The following is a 24,960-nucleotide window of genomic DNA, read 5'->3' on the forward strand; positions in this document are numbered from 1 at the left end:
TTTTATTTTTGGAAATTTAATAGTGACGAAAAGATGTATTGATGGTTAAAACTAAAGTGTGTATTATCAATGGAAGAGACGCCGGTTAAAATCGCGACAAAAAATTCTTGCGAATCATTATTTACGGATATTGCAGGCGTAGTTGTTTCCAGCATAGAATAAATATGACATGTAGACTCAATTTCTGCTGAAAGTCGAACAAAAGTGATGCAAAAGTTAAAAGCTTACATGCAAAATACCTTAAATGAAAAATCTTGATAAAATATATTAAAATACTTTCCAAAGAACTATTATACAACAATACAACTATTATACAAGAACTATTATACAATTATCGGAATACAAGAGAAGTTCCCTTTAATAAACTTCCTTACAAATGCTAATATTTCGATTCATCTGGTTGCCCAAAAGAGAGGAAGGTACCCAGAAAGGAATAAAAGCTTTTTGTTGGATCAAAGAACGTCGCTGCCAATGATCATTGGAAAAGTAGATATCTCTATTACAAAAAGTTTACAAAACATCTTAGAAACCAACTTGCCAACTTGGTACAGATATGCTGTGTTCTTTAAAACATTGTTTTGTATAATGCAATAGCAGATATTTCTGTTATAGACCGTCATAGGTTGTGTGGTGACAGGATAAATACACGAAAGAGTATTGAGAAGAAAGCTTTTGCTTCAGATATCGGCATTGCATTTTGACAGAAGGAAAGATTACATTTTAAAATATTGGATAAAATATGGAAAAAATATAGGCAAACAGTCCTTAAAGAACATTTCTTGCTAGTAAGGGAACCCAGATTTGTTTACACGAGTTACGCAGCTCTGATTCTGGTTTAACCAAAGAAATAGAGTGTGCCATCGGCGGCTATTTTGCCCATTCCTCAAGAGAACATTGTTACTATTGACTTTGGGGTAACTATTTAAAATACAGGTACATATGGTGGGAGTTACCCAATTATTACAAGAGCGACTATACATCATTTGCTTTTCCACCATAACGGTTGTACTTCTGGACCGGGATCCTACGCTGCCATATCACATCCAAGCATCATGTGAACTTGTCGAGAGAGCTGTAAATGATTACAATAGATTCATCTACATTATTGTGCCCGAAATCAATCTATTGACTTAATAAAAAGAAAACTAGAGTCTCGATCAAAAATAACCAAATTTGAGACAAAAACAGTTTGAAGGGTGCGGTAAGGGAGACATACTTATCCGAGACGTTCCAGCTTAGTCCTCAGGCGCGCATTTGTGGCAGACCTCAGGTAGGAATATCTAAACCTATCTGGGGTTGATTACGGATGTCCATAGGTGGCAGTAGGCACATACCATCAGGTGGACTGCATGCTCGTCTGCTACTCCTATATTATAAAAAAACAAGCCGTAACTCTGCTTTGCAATGATAATAATTGATACGCCTTAAAGTATTTTCGAAAGCATTTTATTATTATTTCATTATTTATCATTATGCAGTCCTCTTAATTAAAACCGATTAAATAAAAACGCGTTGACACGAAACACAATCAAATTTATGAACGTATGATGAAAACAATAACATTCGCCCATTAATTATTCGCTCGGTAAATTGGCTGTTGGAAGAAATAAATAAACTCCATCGTTTATTAATATAAATACATAATTTGAAAGTTCTGAATAATGTCATATTGTTTTACGAAATTGTTATACTCGAGCTCGTGTCTACAGATATGCCTGTGGTTTTTAGTTTCAAACTTGTTACTTGTTCTTAAGATCCAAGGATAAGGGTAAAATTCAATCGGGACTTACCACTGTCTCACCTATTTCAGATAAACAACGCACAGCTTTAAGCTTTGGGTCAACCATTATGTAACTTTGCATAGAAAATATTTTTATTTTTATAATGTATACATAATCTAATTAATATTCATTAAAGAATGATATTTTCTAAAATTCGGAGCTATAGTGCTCCACACATCTATCATTTTCATCATACTGGGCCGTTTATACATTTTTGACTTAGCACGGACCACCAATCATCAAATCCCTTTCACCAAATTGAAGAGTTTCCTACAACCTCTAAAATATGTCGACGAAAAAAAATTGCTCTGAATTCGTTAACCTCTACCATTTCTAACCATAGCTTTTTTTTATAATATAAGCTGCCGACTAAGCTGGAACGCCTCGGAAAAGTCTGTCTCCCTTACCACACCTTTCAAACCGGAACACAGCAGCGCCTTATACTGCTGTTAGGTAGAAATAGGTGTAGCGGTGGTGCCACCGAAGTCGAACCACAAAGGATTCTACCACCTTCCTTCCATTGACCTTTGTTCAGAAAGTGTGTTCTAAGGGCCCACACACGTAAAACCATTGCATTATCACACTACCAAAAAGCGCGACACTAACAACCTCTACGCAGAAATTTGCGTTGTACACCTTTTTTTTTAAAAAACGTTTCGCTAGCGGCACGCTTTGCAAGCTGCTGCAACGCTCAACGCTCACCAACGTCTTATTCGTTATTCGTATCAGCACTAACGGCACTAATAGCAAAAAGCTATTTCTTCACAAAACGTTTTTCACTTAATAAAAGTAAACAATTTAAAATATTACACCACTTCCTTAAACACAAATATTCCCTTAACGTAGAAATCGTAACTATTCCAGACCTAACTTATTCCGGAATCCCTATTTGTCGTGTCAACTTGACGTTCGTTTAAAACAAGAAAACTTTTTATTGTTTTCCATTATGGCGTACAAAGGCACACACGCGCTTGACAGGTTATTTCCCGGGGAAATGAAACAGTGATATTGTGGGAACGGTTTTTAATTCTGGATGCAGGGGAAGACGAACCCGGGGAATGGTATTCACTTTGGCTCGCTCGTACGAATACGTGAATGGAGAATTAAGGAGCTCTGTCACTTTGTATCGTGTATTGGAGGGAATATCTATGTAAAAATATTTGATTAATTTTATGTACGATGTATATGGAGAAGGAAAATTTATAAACCCGAATTCTTTTTAATTTCTTGTTCTTAAATGAAAGATGAAAGTCTCATCTCGGAGTCAGTATTCTGCGTTCTGTACGGGAGACAAAATCAAAATTTTGATAGTGTTATTAACTACATCTACCAGACTGGTTAGGTACTAAACGGGAGAGAAAAAAATGTGATAAAATCTAAGAATTATTCAGGTCAACATTTGAATAACAAATAAAGATAATAGTAAAAGGTACAGTCGCTCACCTGTATCCTGATATTACGTGATTTATCAATATCCTTTAAATTGAGGTCAAACACAAACTAAAAATAATGGATAGCAAAAAAAAATATTATAGATCTTACGTCCCATCAAACTTGAACAATTTGGTTGGAAAGGTAAATAAAAACTTAGTTCAAAGTTGTGAGTTGCTTACTTATTGTTTTTTCAAAGTTACCGGTAAGGTAAGTTAATAAAGCCATTAGACTTTTTGAGATCCTACAGGTGGGTCAGAAATTAGAACAACAACCAACCTGTAAGTTTAATTCCTTTTATTTTTTTCATTTGAAGGTTTATTTAAGAAACCGTTTATAATTCGACTCCGGTGGCACCATCATCATAAATATTTCTATCTAGTAACAACGGTGTAAAGCGCTGCTGTGTTCTGCTTTGAAGGGTATGATAATGGAGAAATACTTATCCGAGGCGTTGCAACTTAGTCCTCTGAAGTAGCAACGTATTTGCGGACAACCTCAAGAAGGATTCTTATGTTATCTGGAGTTGATTACAGATGTCCATGGGCGGCAGTACCCACTTACCATCAGGTGGACTGTATGTTCGTCTGCTACTGATATTATAAAAAAAATCTAAATTAATCTAATCTGCTTCGACTAATGAGATAAGTTTTACATTAACTTTACTCATAATGATAATATATGTAGATATGATGTATGTATATGTAGATGATAATATATACATCAGTCGATGAGAACATTTTTATCAGATTAATTCTTAATATTTAAAATTAACTTAAGCCTATTAACTGGAACCCAATCGGATTATACAGAAAGTTTCAATATTGGTAAAAGCAGTTATATTTCAATTCTCTTTAACAAATTAATAATTTCAGTGTTCAATAAGAATTTTCAAATTTCATTTCTACTAAAGTTCGCATCGTTCCAGCAATGATACGAATATACTTAGTTTAAATTCAACCTTGAAAGTCTTTGATCGAGAATCTGAAAACACACATTTACTTCTTCAATTCCAAAATGAAAATTGACATCGATTTACGACTGTGTTTTATTAAGCTCCTGTTTCATAATTGAGTAATTAATAAATAAAAACACAGCTTAAGCTTTACAAATATATAAATAAAAAATAACATCTTTAAAAGATTCTTCTGTTTGTACAAGTTAATATTAGAAAATATTAGCTTTTTTAAGCTTCAACTTCAGAGAGTGATATAAACTTGTTACCCTGGGAATTCTCTTTATTATGCTATCATAGGAAAACCTACAGGAGTTCATAAGATTACATAGAGTTCGATGATACACACATAACAATTTAATTTTTTGCACAACTTCCGTAGAGCACTACATATTTTTGGTTTTGAAGAAAATAATGTTTCCCTACATAAAGGTCTAAATAAAATTAAATAAACAAAAAACATCATCACATAATTTCATAACGAATTAAGTAAATAGTTAAATTAACGCCGTTTAAATATCACAAGGGCAAGGATGGGCAAGGTGGAAGGAAAGAGGCGCACTGGGCGCCGGAAAAAGTCGTGGCTCAGAAACATCAGGGAGTGGACAGGCATCACCTCTTTCGAACAACTGTTTCGCCTGGCCGTGGATAGAGAGAGGTTCAAGGAACTAACGGCCAACCTTCAGTAGTGAAGGGGCACATGAAGAAGAAGAAATATTACACAAATCGTTCATATTTCGTCGCTAAAATATCGCGCTAATAATATATAATGTATCTATTTTTATATTATACAGTCAGTAAGTACTGTTCAGTACCGTCCATAAACGTCTGTAATTAACTTCACATAAGATGTTAGGTAAACGTTACGTTAGAACCCTGGAGACTAAGTTGGAACGCCTCGAATAAGTATATGTCGTTTACTACACCTTTAAAAGCGAAACACAGTACCGCCGAACTCTACTAATAAGCAGGAAAAGGTGTAGCGTTGGTTCCCTTGCAGGAGAATCACACGATTTTACCACCTTCGAATATTATCTGTAGCGCTAACACAGCAGTTCGAAAACTAGTCACAACCGATATACAAAAACCATAGTCATACAGATAACAAACGCTATTCGATCCTCGTTTAAAAACAGAAGGCGGCGTTTGTTTGCGAATCAAAAGCCAATATCGCTGCCGATCAATACAAGCAGCTTTTACATATTTGCATAATAGGATTGCGGGACCGAGTAGCGAAAGGTTGTGGTCTTGCTCGTAAGCGTATTTGGGCTTAAGTATGCAAAGCGTTTGATTCGTGTTTTAACGAGTTTTTAACAATAACACCGCTGTGTATCATTGCGTAAATTAGCAACAATATCAGTTAGCAGTATATTCCTTTTTTATATTTATACCTAACGATAAGACACGGGCTATCACGGACATTTGCAACACCAGAAGAGTCGCCAATGCATTGCCGGCTGTGGAAGAGAATTATTTTATCTCAACACCCCTTTTGAAGAGCCCCGTGTCATAGCGCTCAGGGAATACCTCAGGAGGAAGTTCATTCCTACATTTTGCACGTACGCGGCAAAAAAAAATAAGATTTTTGGAGGACCGCCACTGATCCACTTGACGTGAATGGAACTTCATCGGCGAGTGGTATGATGAAGGAAAGGTGATGTAGGCACCAGATCAAACAATTCCTTAGAACACTACTCCCGCTCATCTATCTGTAATTAATCCCCGAAAAGATTCGATTTCTACCTAAGCAACGAATTCGTTTCTATCCCTGAGAATATGAAATGCATTGTATGTATATTTATTTATTGCATTAAATAACTGTGGTATACTAATTAATTAATTACGTTTTTTTCTTTATTTTCAAAAGATCAGATATCGATTTATGGTTATTTTCCATGTTATCCTTAAGCACAGACTACACAAGAAAGGAGTTATTAAATAGCATAACGATGAAAACCTTACAAAGATAAGTAAGCACTTAGGAATACTGGCAACAGACCAAACAGTTCCCCAAACAATTGTTACAACAAACACAAGTTTATAAACTATTTTCAATACCGATCATAGTTCTATGTTTACAGTCCGTGGGATCAGAATAGAGCTTCGTATAAACTTGGCAATAGTCGGCGTTTATTTTTATTGTTATCTAAATCTGAATATATTCCCGGTTGCCGTCATTCACCCGCTATCGTGTATCTAAATGTGCTATCTCGTTTTAGATAGCCAACACTAGATAAGTTTAGTTTGTCTCTTTATTTATATAATACGATCATATGCGGTACCAACTGAAATAAAATTTTGCAAGATTTTTATGACATGAAGCTGTTGATGGGTCTGAAAGGTGGCCATAGACTATCTAATAAAACAACGTAACCCCGTCGAGTTTGGGCTAGTTTGATTCGTATGACAAGTACTAGTTCTTAATCGTATCCAAAGTCTGATGGAGCTCAGAGGTACTTAAACGAAGCAACCCCATCGAGTTTGGGCCAAAATAGGAGCGGAGTGTTTATTTTTATTGTTATCTAAATCTGAATACATTGCCGGTTGACGTCATTGTGCCGCTATCGTGTATCAAAATGTGCTATCGCATTTTAGATAGCTTTGTCCAACACTAGAAAAGTTTAGTTTGACTCTTTATTCAGATAATACGATCATCCGCGGTAATATTTTGCAAATATATATTATGCAACTCGGATGACAATGCAATATAACTTTGTGTTTATCTCTGAAAAATGGTCTATCTTTACGCATCATTACCGTAATAGTCGGTTCAGCATTTTCTCTGTCTTTATAACACTGTAATAGCTTACGAACATGCAGTCCACTTGATGTCTTCTGCCATTCATACACATTAGTAATCTACCTAAAATAAGATTAGGGTACTACCTGAGTACTGTTAGAAATGTCTACCTGAGAATTTATGTGGAACGTCTTGTATGAGAATGTCTCCTATATAATACAACATACACCTTCAAACCTGAACAGCAGCGCTTAACTGCTACTAGCACGTACCAAATAATATCACAAACGTAATAATTCAGAATTGCAGATATTAAAACTTTATAGCAGTAATGAATATGGCGGTAGTGGTGAATCCACGCAAAAAGTACTTTTGGCCATTTACATCTCTATGTCTGTCTACTACGAATTCAACCCTTAATAATGACGATAATACCAAATTTATCAACATTCCAAAAAAACTATAGAAAAACCAAATTGACAACTCTATAATAAACCACATAACCGCTAATTAGAGAAATAATACATCTGTGAGGCGATAACTCCAGATCATAATAACATCAATTACTTTGATTTATGAGCCTTTCAAAGCCAATTTATACTGCGATTTCTAACAAGATATATTGATATAAATATATGAAAAACTCTCAAAGGTATATTTCAATGCAGAATTTATTCTGTTTCGAACGCTGATGATAATAAATATTGCATGCTATCTATCTTCATTAATGCTATAAATTGTAAATGAGCTTCATACATTAAAGATTAAACTACATTACAGATTTATAAAGGTTTTAATGTCCTACCTGATTACGAATTGGATTAGGATGTTGAAAGCGATAAAACTGTGAGATTCCATTTGAGAAGTACAACCACCTTCCGCTATTTCTACCTTAAAACAACATAAGTTACTTAACATTTCTTTAACATTTAAGTTTTTACAATTCTGCCTACCTGATGTTAAGTGGTCATTGCCCATAATCATTTGTAATCAATTCTATATTAGCTACTATAATTTCATACATACAATTTGAATGGTGGTATAGTCAGCATAATAAGTCTGGGGAGGTGGCAACACCACACCCATATCTAGCATTAAACCGTTCTTGCGTTCTCAGAACATCTCAGCCCTCAGAAGTGTTAACCTATCTGTCATCAACTTCAGGTTCGAACTTAATCTATATGAAGTTGGTAACAGAATCCTATGGGCAGCAGTAAACACCATCAGGTCAACTGCAAGCTTATTTTCTACACCAATCTTATAAAATATTACGTACAAACTACGAATAGTAAGGGCAAAATATATCTATCATAACTGACCACGGGTCATGATGGATAGTGACCACGGCCTGATTTATGTGGTCCTCGCGGTCATTACACGCTCGACTTACTGTTGATTTATATGTTACCTTTTCGGAGTGCGGGACGATATTTAAGAAAGTTATGCCTTTATCCTCTTACATTCTTTCTTGTACGAAAATAAGCAGGTTTATGTCTGAACTGATGGTAAGATGTGGAGGTAGAAGAAGTGATCCCTTTCGTCATTGGATACACTCGTAAGAGTAATAATTATTGATGAAAAAGTTCTACGGACGTCATAGATATTTATTAGATTTTAAATTTCAATAAATTAAATCCCATAGTAAAATTGATACCTTATTGTATACAATTAATCTTATAAATATACATGAAGCCTAAGAAATTACAAAGTAAATACAATTCCTACGACAAAACGTAACTTTCAGATCATAACACAATAAATAGCATCTAAGTTTTACAGTTATAATTAAATAAATAAGTTTTACCAATAATATATTATTACAGAATCAGTGCTTCTCTTCTATTCTCAGTATTACTTAGGTTAAACATTAAAGGTCAGGTGCTATAGCTCCGCACTACTTAAAAACTGAATCGTCCTCAACAGGTTTTTTAATAAAATTTCCACACTTTTTTCATCACCTCCATGTTTACAAAGTAGTCTATGTTATTTCGCAGGATTTCACCTATTTCTATTCAAAATCCCATCAAAATTGCTCCACTGGTTCAACAATAAAACCAAAACAAACCGTTCCCTACAATATTACTATGAACAAACTACATAAAAAGCTCCGGAATGAGATAACAGAACACCTTGTTACCGACCAGCCATACTACCCAGTATGTAATGTACCGCACTAAACATAGGATTCTCCTCACGAGATAACGAAGTGCCGGCCAATCTCGGGCGTGTCATTCAACCAGATTTAGGACCTCAAGACGGATTGCTTGGCTGCGGTGAAATACAAAAATAAATCAACAAGCGTTGGTTATACATGTGTCAGAAAAACGAGGAATGTAATGAGTTTTTGTATTTAAAAGTATCGGTTGTAAGCTAAGTAAGCGGAGGGTCATGGTTTTTCCACCGTGTGTATGTATTAGGGTAGTCGTTAAAAATGGATTTTTTGAGACGCACTAAATAATCCTTCCTTTTGACGAAAAATGACGGGAGATTTTTTTTGATTTAAACAAAAAGAACACGACGTGCCACCGACCAAACCAAACTTAAGGTCATTTTAAATTGTTAAATGTTATCTACCGAAAAGTCAATATTTGTTTTGTGCTGCTTAGGTATAATTGGGAATATCTTGATAAATATGAATTTTATCAAAAACATTATAAGAGACCTTTTTTAGAGAATTTAATTTCCTACAAAAAAGTCCTTACAAGTTTTTCTCAAATCGGCATACTGTAGTAGAAATTTAAAAAAATATAATTTTATCAGAAAAATGACCTTAAGTCGGTCGGCGGCACGTGTTCTTTTTGTTTAAAGCAAAAAAAAATGTCCCGTTATTTTTCGTCAAAAGGAAGGATTTTATAGGGCGTCTCAAAAAATATTTTTTAACGACCACCATAGTATGTACGTATGTCTCATTCTATGGCAAGTCATGCAGCCCATACAGCTTCACGAATTTTAAGACATATCACGAGGTGTCGTTAATTTGTCATAAACGTGGGAATGACATAGGCTATATTTTTAAACAGTCCGCACATGTACAATGTACATATTTATTTATTTATACGAATTGAATCGCTACTTTTTATTTTCACTTTTTTTATAAAGTTGTGTACTGTATAGATAAGTGTGTCGTAGGATCGGAAATGTTATGCAAATGGTCGCTACAACTGAATACTTCGCGATACGTCCATATAATTTCGCTTTTGATAAAAATAAAAGGCTACTTCTGATATTCTTGTTCGATCCATTTCTGAACAAAAACACAAGTTTGTGTGCCATCTTACAAATATCATATACGATAAAACAATAAACCGAATAAATTAAATGCTTTTACTTTTAAATAATACTCAATAAGGGTTGTTTATATAAATGGATTGAACAACTGACACTCAATTCTAACGTGGAGGTAGATTTAAAAAGTGAAAATTCATTTCGAGGTGAAATAATATCTCGCTCTAGACAAAGAATAATGGTTAGAAGAGAAAAGTATATTTCTCAAAGAAAACTCTAGTAATAATACATCGTCTGGATCAAATTTGAGAGCAATTTACTCGGATCTGTAAATAATGGGTCTTCACTTACTGAAGCTTAGTTCTTTGTTACTAAGTTTACACGTTTTTGCTCAATCCACACAAAATTGTTCAGTAATAACAGTTGTAAAAATGTATGAAAAAGTCTTGAAAATGTTGTAAAGAAAATACTTATTTTCAACCATGTTATACTACTAAATATAAACGTTTGATGTTTCCTTTGACTGTTACTGTTATTGAAGTAACTTGTGATAAAGATATCGTTTTCAATTATTCCACAAGAAATCTAATTTTACCTGAGCTTGTTATTATTAGATAAGTTGACTACAAAATACTTAAAACGGTACTATTTATGTAAATGTAAGAGATATCTAATATAATTTCTCCATCACTTAAGAACTACAAAAAATTAAGCAGAAAAGAATAAATTATAAAAATTATTTGAAGGTGGTAAAATCATTTGTAGTTCGGCTCAGGCGGCATTAACTATTTCTGCCTCATAACAGCAGTGTTAAGCACTGTCGTGTTCTGGTTTGAAGGGTGTGATGAGGGAAACATACTTTTCCGAGGCGTTCCAGCTTAGTCTTCTGGGGTTGCCGCGCATCTGTAGTCGAACTCAGGTAGGAATAACTAATCGTGTCTGGAGTTGATTACAGATTTCCACGGGCGGCAGTAGCCACCTACCATCAGGTGGACTGCATGCTCGTCTGCTACTCCTATATTATAAAAACGTCTAAATATTTTTGAGGGCAGAGTAACAAAACCAACATATCTTGATCCAGCGATCCAACATAATAACTTTGCTCCAAATAAAAAGCCACATTGAAAACATCTCATTTAAAATCCAACAAGGCCTGAAACAAATAAAGCGATCCCCTACGCAGCAATGTAAACAAAATTAAAGAGATAAATCCACTTGTATATGCAACTTCACTTCACCCTTCCAATCCCACCTTTTATTCTCGCCCTAAAATATTGGTCTCACATTAAAGCGATAAGCTATGGAAATATATCGCTTTATGATTTATTAATAGCATCATGTATTACAGAGAGAATTACAAGATCGTTTTGATATCATGTTTGACATAAAACATTATGTTTTGTGCATGTAAATATGAAAATTATTTCAAACATTTTTTTATGTAAAAGATATTTTACGCATCATTTACTCCGTTAACATAAATATGTTAAGTATTACACCAATTTTGCCATTACAAAAGCACAATAGCACTTCCGTTCCTCTGTTGGGAATGAGATTCCTGTCAGGATGTAGGAGATTCCTCTCAGGATTTATAAATTTTTGAGAAGATATTTTACAATTATGCATACAATTTTCTCAGGCATGTATTTTTCTTCAGGGTCTTCATATTTGTTGTTATATCAAGCGATAAATTATAATGGGCTCATAGACATATAAACCAATACAAGAGAACAAAATGTCCCAACACTAACAAAGTCGTCGATAAATTCTTTTTAACTCTTTCGTTCATCGTTACTCGTTACTAGCTCGCGATCCAACAAGTCCATCCGCGCCCTAAAACATATGAAACGTTCGAAGATAAAACGGCCCTATTTTTCTTTTACGAATTCGATACCAAGAAAGCTCACAAAATCCAATAGGTTTAGAGCTTACATTATTCATTTCATTATACGTATGTATTGGTTTGCACGTGTTTTTTCCCGTGGGTTTTCGATTTTCATATATAGTGCTGTTATTGGAACCCTTTGTTGTGGATCTATCGTTTTCCCTTACCTATGCATCTTTGATTGTTTCCTTGTCTACTTACATAATCTTATTATACTTTCCTATGATTATTGGAGAAAATATTATAAAATAATGCAATATCTTCGTCTCTTTTTTACATATAAATGACAAAATTATTCTTTTGTATCTTGTGGATACTTAAATTTTCGTAACATAGTATTTTAATCTACGCTTGTAATTAAATTAAATGTATTTTGCTCTTAAATTTTAGCTCACATTTAAAATCAAAAGCAAATGATCGCAAATTATGGTCCAAGATGACTCCAAATACAATTTTAATTAATTAGTCAAAAAACAAAAAGACTGCACTGAAATATAAATTCGCTTCTATATAAACGCACCCAAAATATATGTATATAAATTCGCTTCCATATAAACGCACCCAAAAGTCATACGTTTCTAACGTATTGGGAAACAATACACCATTATTTCTTCTGAGCTGAAATCGAAACACATTTCATTAGATATTTATCGCCTGAAGATAAAAAGCATTCGTGGAAAATTCATATTCAAGTAGGCCTCGATTTTCAGCTACTCGCTTCTCTATAAAAGATAATCTTACTTTTATATCAGCATGTATATTATATATACTTTTATAAAACTGAAGTTTGCCTGTTTATTCAAGTATCGCGCTAAAATTACTGAACCGATTTTAATCAAACTCAAGTAATTTAAAAACTTATATTTCAATTTATTTGAAATGTTCGATTATAGATTTCACAGGATTTTTACAAAAAATAATAATTTATATCGACACAATAATGCGAGACGGAGATTTAACAAACAAACACTCATCACTACTAAATTTATATTAAGGATAAGACAGTTCAATTGGCCTATTATTATTGCTCTGTTATAACGTGATAGACTAATAATTATAATACACTTAAATTACAGTAATAATTAGAATAATTATTCTACTTATTAGTGTAATTGAAGTGTAGAGGAATAAACATAATAATAATCGTAGTAACGACATAAGTGATGATGACGACGGTAACATAATAACAAATAACATAATTATTTAGAGACAGTAGTAGTACTAAGAAATAATTTGAAATTTTATTTTATTTTGTACACCTCCAAAAATAGATATTTAATAAAATGAAACTACAGAGTGAGATGTTAGCACACACGCAGGAAAACCCGTCCACATAAGCAACTTCCTATATAAAAGATAATCTCCCTTTACAACGACCTAGAAATTTGTATATAATTCACATTTACTTTTTATACACCGCACTTAATAAAACCGCCCAAAATATAAAGTTACGGCATTGCCGGAATACGGCTAAAGTTTATGGCACAATCTAACTGAACACGGTTATATAAAGGGCCGTTTACACTAAGAACTTTTGTTTTAAAATTATTGCTCTTTATTTTAATATGCAGATACTTAACGTCGTTTCTACGTTGAATCTTTTTAAAGTAATTCAACAGTTAATAGTATCAGAGTAAATCCCGGAAATTCGTGTTATCACGTTTGACTTGATCAAAAGTTATACCAATTCAAACACTCTATCCACACATTCGAGTTTGTGTCGTTTTGGAAAGCATGCGGATATGGCGAAAGGATTTGCAAAAAATGCTGAAAGTAGTTAAATACGATATACATTTCGATGTAAATTAAAATTGCATCATTACATTTGAAAAATCTAAGGTAAGCATAGAACGAGCTCATTTTGAAAATAGAACACCCTGTATTATTGTTCCGTTTTAAGGATCAAATTCTGGGAATCATATTAGAAGTGTTATAAGAGGATTGTTATTAAGTAGACTTGTAACTTGGTAAGGTAATTAAAGTAAATGTTAATTACATTATAATTTATAAGTAGAGGTAAATATAAACGATGAAGGGAAATATCGCAAGAAAATACTGAAGAGTTCTTTATATGGTTCTCAAAGGCATGTTACGTATATCAATCTACACTTGACCTTTCTCTAAAGAAGAGGAAAATTATGAAAGTACAAACAAATTCAAAATTAATTTGTGAGGCATTATTATTCTATATTAAAATAATATTACCTTAGATAAGTATCGCAGAAAACATCTCAATGCTTAAAATAGAAGAGATAAACTAAGATGTTGATGAAATTATTGTTCGACTTCAAATTAAATAAAGATTTAACATTCTTTTCGAAGTTGCATAGCTTTGCTTGTTTAAGTTTAGACAATATCATAAAACAATAAAACACTTCTTTCTTGAACAAAAGAAACATATTAATTAAATACTCACAAATACAATTACAAAGAGAATTGTTAATAAAAGTTCTATAAATTCACACTTAGTAACTTTCATTACAAAAGAAGTTCTAACTTCTACTTTATTCAAAGTAGGGGAATTGATTCAATAATGGCGAAGTAACTTACAGAAGAATGCACTCCAGCTCCCCCTTTCACTCTCTAATACTTTTATTTAAGTAAATCAAGTATTGAAATAGTGACCTTAGTAACTTTGTATTATCGGATAGATCTGTGAAGTTCTTTTCATTTTGACATCGGTATTGTTTTATAAAATATTTAAAATCTTATTGTTATTTTGTTTCTTTGTTCTACAGAAATCTCTCGAGTACGAAGACTTACTGGAGCTGCAATATTTGAGCGAGAATGAAGAGTTTTGCTTAAATTAATAACATAATTAGAAACAATGCATCAGGGATTGCAAAAATCTAAGAATGAGGAAGTAGACATGAGTAGATCTAGCACTATCTATACTTTCAAGGAATTTTAACATCTACCACCTAATTTTTTTACCGTCACAATTACCGTATTTATTCATGTAATTCCATTTATTCTGCGGAGGAAATTGTGTAGTTGATATAAAAACATAAAGTCGTGACCATTTTTTTGATAATATAATTATTAAATTACATACCGACCCAAACAGGAAAAAGGAAAACTAAAGGAAGAAAACATTTATGGCTCAAAATTAAATCTATTTCCTTCTAAAAATGTCAAAATATTGTTATGTTACACACAAAATATTTAACATGAGATAAATAAAATAATTAGAACAACAGTGTTAACGGTAGAATTGTAAAGGGCATGCGAGGGGCGCGGCAGGTGGGGCGATTGACGATCCGCGCGGTAGTAATATATAAAAAATGTGAGTAGTTCGAAAATACGAGCCACCGCGCCCGCCGCACGTTCCTATTTCGCTGAACTGTAACACGCTTTCTACTCGATTATACTAGTGATTCTTAAGACCATCTTTAATTTAAAGCCATTGTTTTATACCACAAAGTACAAGTGGTCTTCGAGCCGTGATCAGAACACCTATGTATCACACTCCGCCGTCGGTTAAAACAATGGCTAGTGACGTGCGTTCCTTACGAAAGGAAAGAAGATTGGCGAGGTACGAGGCCTTCCCACAGTCTGAAACAAGTAAGAGTGTAACCAATTTGGAAGAAAAAGATGCAGTTAGCGATGGAAAGGTGAAAAGTGAAGTGCAAAATAAAGACACACAGACGAAACAAAAAGTGCCGTTACCCTCGGATCGAGAGTCAAAAACATCACAACGGTCGAAAAAATCGTCAGTATCTTCCATGCTAGCACAAAAGAAGAGATTAGAGTTAGAAGCAGCAAGGGAAAAGGCTCGTATTCAAATGGAATTAATCGAAAAGAAATTAGCGGCGGACCTAGCAGCAGTTGATGAACAATACAGTCCACACCCATCGGAGAGTGATCACCATAGTCGTGAAGAGGACGTTGAGAAGTGGTTAGAGCAGAGTCAACAAGAACTGGAGAAGCAGAGAGCTAGCGCTCATGGTACTATTGATGGCCCTCTGTTTAACCCGCCGGCGGAACCGGTCGGCACCGAAGGTCCAGTTCAGCAGTTGGTCAGTGCAGTAAGGGAATTAATCACCACTTCTGTGTCCACTAGCCAAAACGCTAATCTACTCAGCCGTATCAGCACGCCTAGAGACCTCCCAGTATTCTACGGAGACCCTATGGAATGGTTGGCATTCAAGCAGGCCTATGAAGAGTCGACCGCACTGTGCAACTTCTCGGAGAGAGAGAATATTTGGCGATTAAGAAGATGTCTACGTGGTTCTGCAAAGGAGGCCGTTTCAGCGCTATTAATTACCGCTACTTCACCAACAATAGTAATGTCTACATTAGAACTACAGTTTGGCAACCCTGAAGTGATCTTATCAAAAATAATATTGGATATTAACCCTTTATAACTCAACAAAATATTTTTTTTCAAATACTTTGATTTATGATAGGTTTAAGTTAATAAAAATACATGTATTTTTTAATTTTTAAATTTTTTAATTAGAAATTCAGAAAAATGAAAAAAGGGGTATGTGACAGATATGTTACACTGTATCATACTCTTCCTCAAGATGTATGGAACGCCTTGAAATAGTTGTTCTGTTTATTGTAACATAATGCTATACCACATTTTTCACAAATAGTTTGTGAGACACCAGCACAGTTTGGGTATTTGCAACGGATCATCTTTTCAGCCCATATAGGCCAGAGCCCACTTGATCCTGTCGGACAGCTGGTGGTGGAATGTATTGGGCAGGACCCTTACGTTTTACCTTTTACGACCCTTACGACTACATTCGATGAGGCTCCTAAGTCTGGCTCATTAGGTCCAGTTACATTTTCTGCCCCTGTTTCGGGTTCAAACTTATAAGCGAAACCGCTTACGCCACACAATACATATATTTTGTATCCCCATTTATGAGGCTTTTTCGGATTATACCTTTTCAAATTTTGTCTGGCTTTGGTGGAGCAAATTTGCTCATCAACACATAGGTAATTTTCAAAAGGCACACTCAAAAATATTTCATTTAGTTTTGTCACAATTGGTCGAGTCTTGAATAATCGGCCGTGATTAGCATGGTCGCGAGAGATATTTTTTGTATTGTCGTTAAAATGGATAAATTGTCTGATCTTTTCAAATTTGTTTACTGGCATTTTATCTCTAACTAGTGGGTTCCTATATTGGCATTCCAATGTTTGGTTACCCTGGGCAGTTGCACTAAAGACATGATATATACTATTGCTGTATATCTGTTATAGTGACCCTAAAAGTCATGCTGGGATCTTTCTCAACGATGTAGAGATTGGTTTGGTTGGTGATATCTTCAAACAATTCTTGGAGAAATAATTTTAGGAATAACTGTATAGGTGTGTCAAGTTCTAAAAATTCTGATGGTAAGGTTTCATTACCGATAAAACGAGTTTGTTGTTCATTCACTTCTAAATTTTTCCGTCTCCAGCGTATATTCAATTTTGGTCTAGCTTGACGGCGTACTGAGGGTCCGGGCTGAGGGTTTGCTAAATCAGTGGGTAGGCGTTGGGAATTGTCTTCAATATGCTCTAAGTAATCAATGATATTATCAATGTCAACTTCCGAAATCTCTTCACCAGCTTCATCATCCAAGAGTAACTCAAGATTGGGTATAAAATCAGGGTCGGCAACCCTGTCGTCGTCATCACCAAAACCATCTTCACTATCGTCATAATTGAAAAGATATTGCTCAATTTCTTCATCACCTAGTCTTCGGGAAGCCATCCTGACAAAAAAATAAATAAAATTCAAAGTACTGCACTCAAGGAACATTATCACGCAATGTTACAGAAATGTTACAAACAATAATTCGAGGATAACTCAATAGTTACGAAATATTATGCATCACTAACAATAATAAACAAAAGTAATAAACTTACCTACTAATAACACAGCACAAATATGCAATTTGTATCGTTTTTTATTTTTTTCTCAATTTATAACTTTCACTCATTAACAAATGTCACAAATTGGCGCGAAGTAAAATTCGTACGAATTTTGAAACATGTAACGCCGTCTAATGTAGGAAGTATACACTAAAATGCATAGAGAGGTTTGTTACTGACGTGATACATTGACGTAAAACGGAATAAAATGCACGTTTAAGGATTTCTTAGGATATATCTGGTTTGTTACAGTAATGTCACACGGGGATATAAAGGGTTAAGAAGATGAATTCAATGTCTCACGAATACCATAGAGATATAGTGGCATTTTCAATAAAAGTAAAGAACTATGTCGCAGCAGTTCGTGCACTTCGCCGCGAGGAGTACCTGCAGGGAGTGAATGTAGCAAATATAGTACTCTCAAAGTTACCTACAGTACTACTGTCCAAGTGGGCGGACTACAGTTATCCACTCATCATCACTGGCGGCAAATCGAGAATGGATATTTTGTCGGATTTCCTCAGCGACGAAGCGGTTAAAATATCTACGTGCAGTGCTAATTTATTAAACACTAAAACGGACAATAAACGTAAATATTACAGTGAAAATAATTATAATCAGTCGCATACTGTTTTGTTACAAACTTCGCAATCAACTCTTAATTCGGACGATAAGTGTAGATTCTGTCGCGCGTCAAAACATAAGTTGCCGGAATGTAAGAAATTTAAAAAATCCTTACGTAAAGATCGATGGGCCTACGTTAAGCGCGCCGGTATTTGTTACAAGTGTTTAGTATCGCATCATGACCGGCAGACGTGCCTGGCCGCCGCCTGTGACGTCGACTCCTGCGGCGAGCCCCACCATCGCTTATTGCATTACGTACCTAGTTCGCGTCAAAACGGTGCAGCGGTTGTGCAAGTGATAGACACTAAAAACAATAATATTTCCGAAACAAGCTCGCAGACTAACGTACAGAGTGATATAGTTACGCATATAACGTCGGACAATTGTGCAGTGTTATTACAAGTTGTAAAGATAAACATTCATGGACCTAACGGTGTAATTAGTGCTACCGCGCTCCTTGACAGTGGTTCCACAGTGACCTTGATAAGTGCTACGCTCGCCGCGCGGCTGGCGCTGCGTGGACGCAAACAAATATTGCATGCTAGAGGCGCGTGGGGCGATACGGGACTGATGTGCGAAACGGAATTAGTAGATGTTACAATATCTAATAAACAGGGAACTATGTATACTATCTGTGCGCGTAGTGTAACTGAACTAAACTTACCTAGTCAAAATTTAAATAATGTAAATTACGAAAAACATAATTACTTACGTGACCTTAGAGATGAACTGTGTACGGGACAATTAAAACCTGAAATATTAATAGGCCAGGATAATTATCATTTAATGTTACCTCTGGAAACGGTGACCGGTAGTCCAACTGAGCCCTATGCCACTCGTACGCCACTGGGATGGTGCTTGCACGGAAAACTGATGAAATCGTCTACATCACCAGTCGATCACCACTCCACGCTGTTCATCACCGATGATGGATCCGCTCCTGAAAATTTAAATGACCTACACGAAGAAGTACGTCGCTCGTTCTCAATAGAATCCATGGGTATTTCTGCTTCTAAGCCTCGCCAGAATTCAGAGGATCAACGGGCCTGGGAACATCTGGAAAAAACTTCCACGTTCGTTGATGGCAAATGGTATGTCGGCTTGCCCTGGAAGGATACGAATAGCGTAATGCCTGACACGTACTCCCACGCACTGTCTAGATTGAAAGGAGTAGAACTTAAGATGAAAAGAAGTACAGAATACGCAGAGAAGTATAAAGAACGAATACATTACCTGTTAGAGAATAATTACGCAGAAGAACTCAAGGATCCTGAAGTTACACCAAAGACCTGGTACCTACCACATTTCGGTTTAGAAAATCCAAATAAGAAGAAATTGCGAGTAATTTTTGATGCCGCATCCAAGGTCGCAGGGCTATCTCTCAACGACTAGTTACTAAAGGGTCCGGATCTACTGATGTCTTTATTTGGAATAATGTTACGGTTCCGAGAAAATAGAATAGCCGTGGCAGCAGATATTAAAGACATGTTTTTAAGAGTAAAAATCCGTCCAGAAGATCGAGACTCACTACGATTTATTTTTCGAGAAAATCCTGAAAATATAAGTGACACAAATATGATCTCTGAAAAGTGCGATACAGAAGATAATAAAATTAAGACCTATGTCATGACATCCCTAATTTTTGGAGCTAATTGTTCGCCATTTATAGCGCAATTTATAAAAAATAAAAACGCACGCCGTTTTGAATCTTCCATGCCATCAGCAGCTGCCGCTATATATAGTCAACACTACATGGATGATTACATCGACAGCCTACCAGATGAAGAGACCGCTATAAAACTTATAAAAGAGATTAGGCACATTCATAAGAAAGGAAACTTTAAATTACGCAACTGGACTAGCAACAGTTTAGCAGTACTCGACAGCATACCAAAAGAGGACCTCGGTAGTGCTGCTGTAAAGTTCAAAATCGGGCAACAATATGAAGGCGAGCGCACGCTAGGCCTTATCTGGTACCCAAGCGATGACACGATGGGCTTTGAAATGTCATTTAATAAAATTCCTGAGAATATCATATCTGGAAAACAAAGACCTACAAAGAGAGATATTTTACGAGTTGTCATGTCAATTTTTGATGTGTATGGATTTTTAACACCATTTACTATCATCGGAAAGATTATTTTGCAAGATACCTGGCGCATAAAAATAGACTGGGATGAATGCATACCTAATGATATATATGAAAGATGGCAAAAATGGATTTGTTTATTACAATCACTTAAAGATATACGCCTACCAAGACATTACTCAGCCGCCACGCTAAGAGCGAGTGAGACAGAGAGTCAACCTACTCCTCAGCCAGGTACCTCGCAACCACCCGAAGACAGTGCTACGCGTAGTGCTACGAATCCTTTACCTGTGCTACGAGATGTAGCACCCCCTCCAAGGACACTTCCCTCCAAGGACAACTATTCTGTATCAGCTACGCCGCGTTCATATCAAACCGGTTCTGCGCCCGCGCATAATAACGTTGTGAATGCATTAAGTACACACAACTGTTATAGAAACCTACAGCTACATATATTTTGCGACGCTTCAACTAAAGCAATTTGTGCAGTGGCTTATTGGAGATGGATTACTAACGAAAACCGTGTGTGTGTAGCCTTTGTATCGAGTAGAAGTCGAGTTGCTGGAAACAAAGCGATCACGGTGCCGCGTTTGGAGTTACAATCTGCATTACTGGCCGCCCGACTGGCAGATACAATTACAAAAGAGCATAAGATGACAGCGACGCGAAGGATATTTTGGTGCGACTCAACCACAGTGTTACACTGGATTAGAAATGACGTTCGAAATTATAAAATATACATAGCGAATCGCTTAGGGGAAATTGATGATCTCACTCAGAGTTGTGAATGGAGATACGTGCCTACAAATAAAAACATAGCCGACGTTGCTACTAGAGAAAACTATGATTGTTCAGTGTTATGTAATGAATGGTTACATGGACCTACCTTTTTGAGAGGTAACGAAGAAGAATGGCCGCGTGACGTCATAAGCGCGAACATTGATAATTCTACACTGGAATGTGTTAGTACCATACAAATAGAAGATAATAACTTACCTGTTCCGGAGCCTACCCGATTTTCTTCTTGGTTGCGCCTTCTGAAAACAACATACAGAGTTATTATGTTTATAGACAAAGTAAGGAAAGCAATAGATAAGAAATTTAAAGATACAATAAATACTTTCTGTTGTGAAGACACTGCAATAGATAGAGCTGAGTTCCTGTTGTTACGTCATTCACAATATCAATCATTTGGGATGGAAATAACACTGCTGAAAAATAAAAAGAATATACCTACCTGTAGTAAATTACTTACTCTGTCGCCATACCTCGACGAACACGGAGTCCTACACGCTGGTGGAAGAATCGACGCCGCCGCTGATGTTGCACCTGAAAACAAAAGACCTGCAATCTTAGATGGACGAGATTACATAACACGATTGATCGTAAGACATTACCACATTCAAGCTGCACACGGTAACCAGGAGACGGTTGTCAATAACCTAAAACAGAAATATTGGATTATTAGGGTGCGACCGACAGTCAAGAGTGTGGTGTCAAAATGTATGTTGTGCAGACTAAGAAAATGTAAGCCAGAAATACCAAGACTTGGGGACTTACCTGAAGCCAGAATGGCTCACCACCAAAGGCCTTTTTCCTATTGTGGAGCAGACCTGTTCGGACCCATGGAAGTCACGGTCGGTAGACGCCATGAAAAGAGATACGGCGTTCTGTTTACATGTTTGACCATAAGAGCCGTTCACATCGAACTAGTGCCCACACTCACCTCGGATTCTTTTATCGTGGCGTTGAGGCGGATGGCAGCAAGACGAGGATGGCCTACACATATGTACACAGACAATGGTACGAACTTAAGAGGGGCTGATAAAGAGCTAAGAAAGTCTATTATGGAAATGGATCAGCAAGCTTTGGCCGATGGAGCAATGAACCATGGCACTAAATGGACATTCATACCCCCCGCCAGTCCACATTGGGGTGGGGCATGGGAGAGACTGATACGATCTGTAAAGACCTCCCTGCGAGTCGTGTTGAAAGAACGTGCGCCAAAGGAAGAAACGCTGATGACGTTACTAGCAGAGGTGGAGAACATCATAAACAGTCGCCCTTTGACTCACGTTTCGGTTGAAGTAGGTAGCACAGAAGCCTTAACTCCAAACCACTTCCTTTTGGGCACATCATACAACTTGCCACAGATAGGCACATTTAGTGATGAGTTTTACCATCGTAAACAATGGCGAATTTCACAACAATTGTCGGATATGTTTTGGAAGCGATGGGTGAAGGAAGTGCTCCCAGACATGATACCCAGAAGAAAGTGGACGAAGGAGCAGAGACCTTTACAGCCAGGCGACTTGGTTTACATATTGGACCCGGACAGCCCCCGAAACATGTGGCCAAGGGGCCTCATTGAACAAGTACACCCCGGAAGGGACGGTCGGGTACGAGTGGCAATAATTAAAACCAAGAACGGTCACCTAACCAGATCTACCACGCGAATTGCACGAATTCCCATTGCAAATGAGTGCTGCTGAGCAGCACTGGGGTGGGGAATGTTAACGGTAGAATTGTAAAGGGCATGCGAGGGGCGCGGCAGGTGGGGCGATTGACGATCCGCGCGGTAGTAATATATAAAAAATGTGAGTAGTTCGAAAATACGAGCCACCGCGCCCGCCGCACGTTCCTATTTCGCTGAACTGTAACACGCTTTCTACTCGATTATACTAGTGATTCTTAAGACCATCTTTAATTTAAAGCCATTGTTTTATACCACAAAGTACAAACAGTGTTTTCACATGAACTAAATCAGAATAAAATAAATGCCAAGAAATAGTGACTGGAATAAACTATGAGTATAAAAAAGTACAACTTAATTGAGACCAGTTTTTTATAGAGATATCTTTAAAGACTTTTTCTGCAATTCTTTAATTCACTAACAAGGCAATAGACCGTCAAGAAAAGGACAATAGAAAACTATTTCATTATCCTGAGATATCTCGTAGATATTTCTAGTCGATCCTTATGAAGAATTTTCTGGTCTAGAAAATCTATTAATTTCTGCAGATTAAACTCATTCAATGGAAAAATGTAACAGTTATTTATCTCATTTCTTTACGTCTTAAATAATTCATTGAAATTTTCATTTTAGTTGTAGTAATTATACTCCGAGACCTAATCTTAATCTCCCCCTTTGACATACAAAATGTAAAATTGCGTCTGCGTCTGTACGCTAAGGACCAAAAATTGTAACATTTTAATGGGGTATATAGATATTTTTCATATTTTAATCGGTTACTAATAATTCTCTGGTATATCTGCCACTTATACAGACATTGTAATTATATCTTTTTAAATAATATAAGCACATGTTATTATGGGTTGCCTAACAAAATATGTTTGCAAGGTAATAAAATGAATAAATTATATATAAAAAACACTTCATTGTGTATGTGCCTTAATAAGGCGGTACAATAGCACGTTGCAGTATCGTAAAGCAGCGGATTAAGGCGCATAGCCCCAACATCAGTGGTTATAATTTCGAGTTACCGTAGCTGAGAGTTGGTTTAAGTTTGAACAAAAACGGAATAGTATATTTGTGTGTATGCATGGTGTCTATGTGTGGCTGTCAATAATTTTTGACTGCAACTCTTTTAAGAAACTTGTACTTTGCTTTGCTCGTATGTGTGTAAGGGTAAATCTTGCAACTGAATTTTAAACCAGTAAACTCCAACCATACATTTGCATACACATTTTGTTCGAATTACATTAGATTAATGACGTCACTCTTCATTATGGCTTTCTGATATAGCGCACATATTTTTAACCGAATTCTTATAGAATCATCATTTTGATCATCGCCTTGAGATTTCTGAAAATACGAAAAACAAAAACACGTCACGAAGAACCTTTTATTTAACTTTTTCAGGAGTGTATAACCATAGCTCTATCTCCATATCTCTAATGTACAACTTGTAAGGTATGGGTAATTGCCCTAACCATGTCGAATGTCCTCAAACCGCCCATAGGTCCTCCAACAAGGTTAAACGACTGCTATCCAACGATAACAACCGGGGCCGACAACTTACCGTGCCCTCTCAAGCAAGGAAGTTTTATTGCCGATTTCACTTTCCTTAACCGTTAGTAGGTCAATGATTATCTGGTAAGGAAAAGGAGGTTCCTTTTCCTTACAAATTGTCTACTTAATACCTACTGTAGCACCAATATTAGTAGTGTTTGCAGTGATAGCGTTGTGGTTATACTAGGCCTCTCCGTTGAGGCGTCCGAGGTTCGAATCCAAGGCATACTCAAAGTATCTCTGATTTTTCAAAGTTATGTCATTAGCGCATAATATAAAGAAAACTTAGGCATTTGAAGGTGGTAGAATTTTTAGTAGGTCGA

At 36.0% G+C, this 24,960-nt stretch overlaps 3 protein-coding genes across 4 annotated transcripts in view; 2 read left to right on the plus strand and 1 right to left on the minus strand.

The window, feature by feature from the left end:
* Positions 1-24,960, minus strand: part of LOC140746216 (uncharacterized) — a 487,763-nt gene that overhangs the window by 137,492 nt on the left and 325,311 nt on the right. The window lies entirely within an intron of this gene.
* On the plus strand, positions 18,177-19,907 carry LOC140746477 (uncharacterized). The gene has a single exon (XM_073078629.1). The coding sequence runs from the start codon at positions 18,177-18,179 to the stop codon at positions 19,905-19,907; it is 1,731 nt and encodes a 576-aa protein (XP_072934730.1).
* On the plus strand, positions 22,176-23,096 carry LOC140746478 (uncharacterized). Its single transcript, XM_073078630.1, has one exon. The coding sequence runs from the start codon at positions 22,176-22,178 to the stop codon at positions 23,094-23,096; it is 921 nt and encodes a 306-aa protein (XP_072934731.1).

The sequence above is a fragment of the Epargyreus clarus genome, unplaced genomic scaffold (assembly GCF_041222505.1).
Source record: "Epargyreus clarus isolate Ecla_fem2 unplaced genomic scaffold, WU_Ecla_fem_2.2 ptg000012l, whole genome shotgun sequence".
Lineage (NCBI taxonomy): Eukaryota > Metazoa > Arthropoda > Insecta > Lepidoptera > Hesperiidae > Epargyreus > Epargyreus clarus.

Excerpts from the sequence above, each read along its gene's own strand:
- LOC140746477 (XM_073078629.1), top strand. The coding sequence starts at position 18,177 with ATGAATTCAATGTCTCACGAATACCATAGAGATATAGTGGCATTTTCA.
- LOC140746478 (XM_073078630.1), top strand. The coding sequence starts at position 22,176 with ATGGCTCACCACCAAAGGCCTTTTTCCTATTGTGGAGCAGACCTGTTC.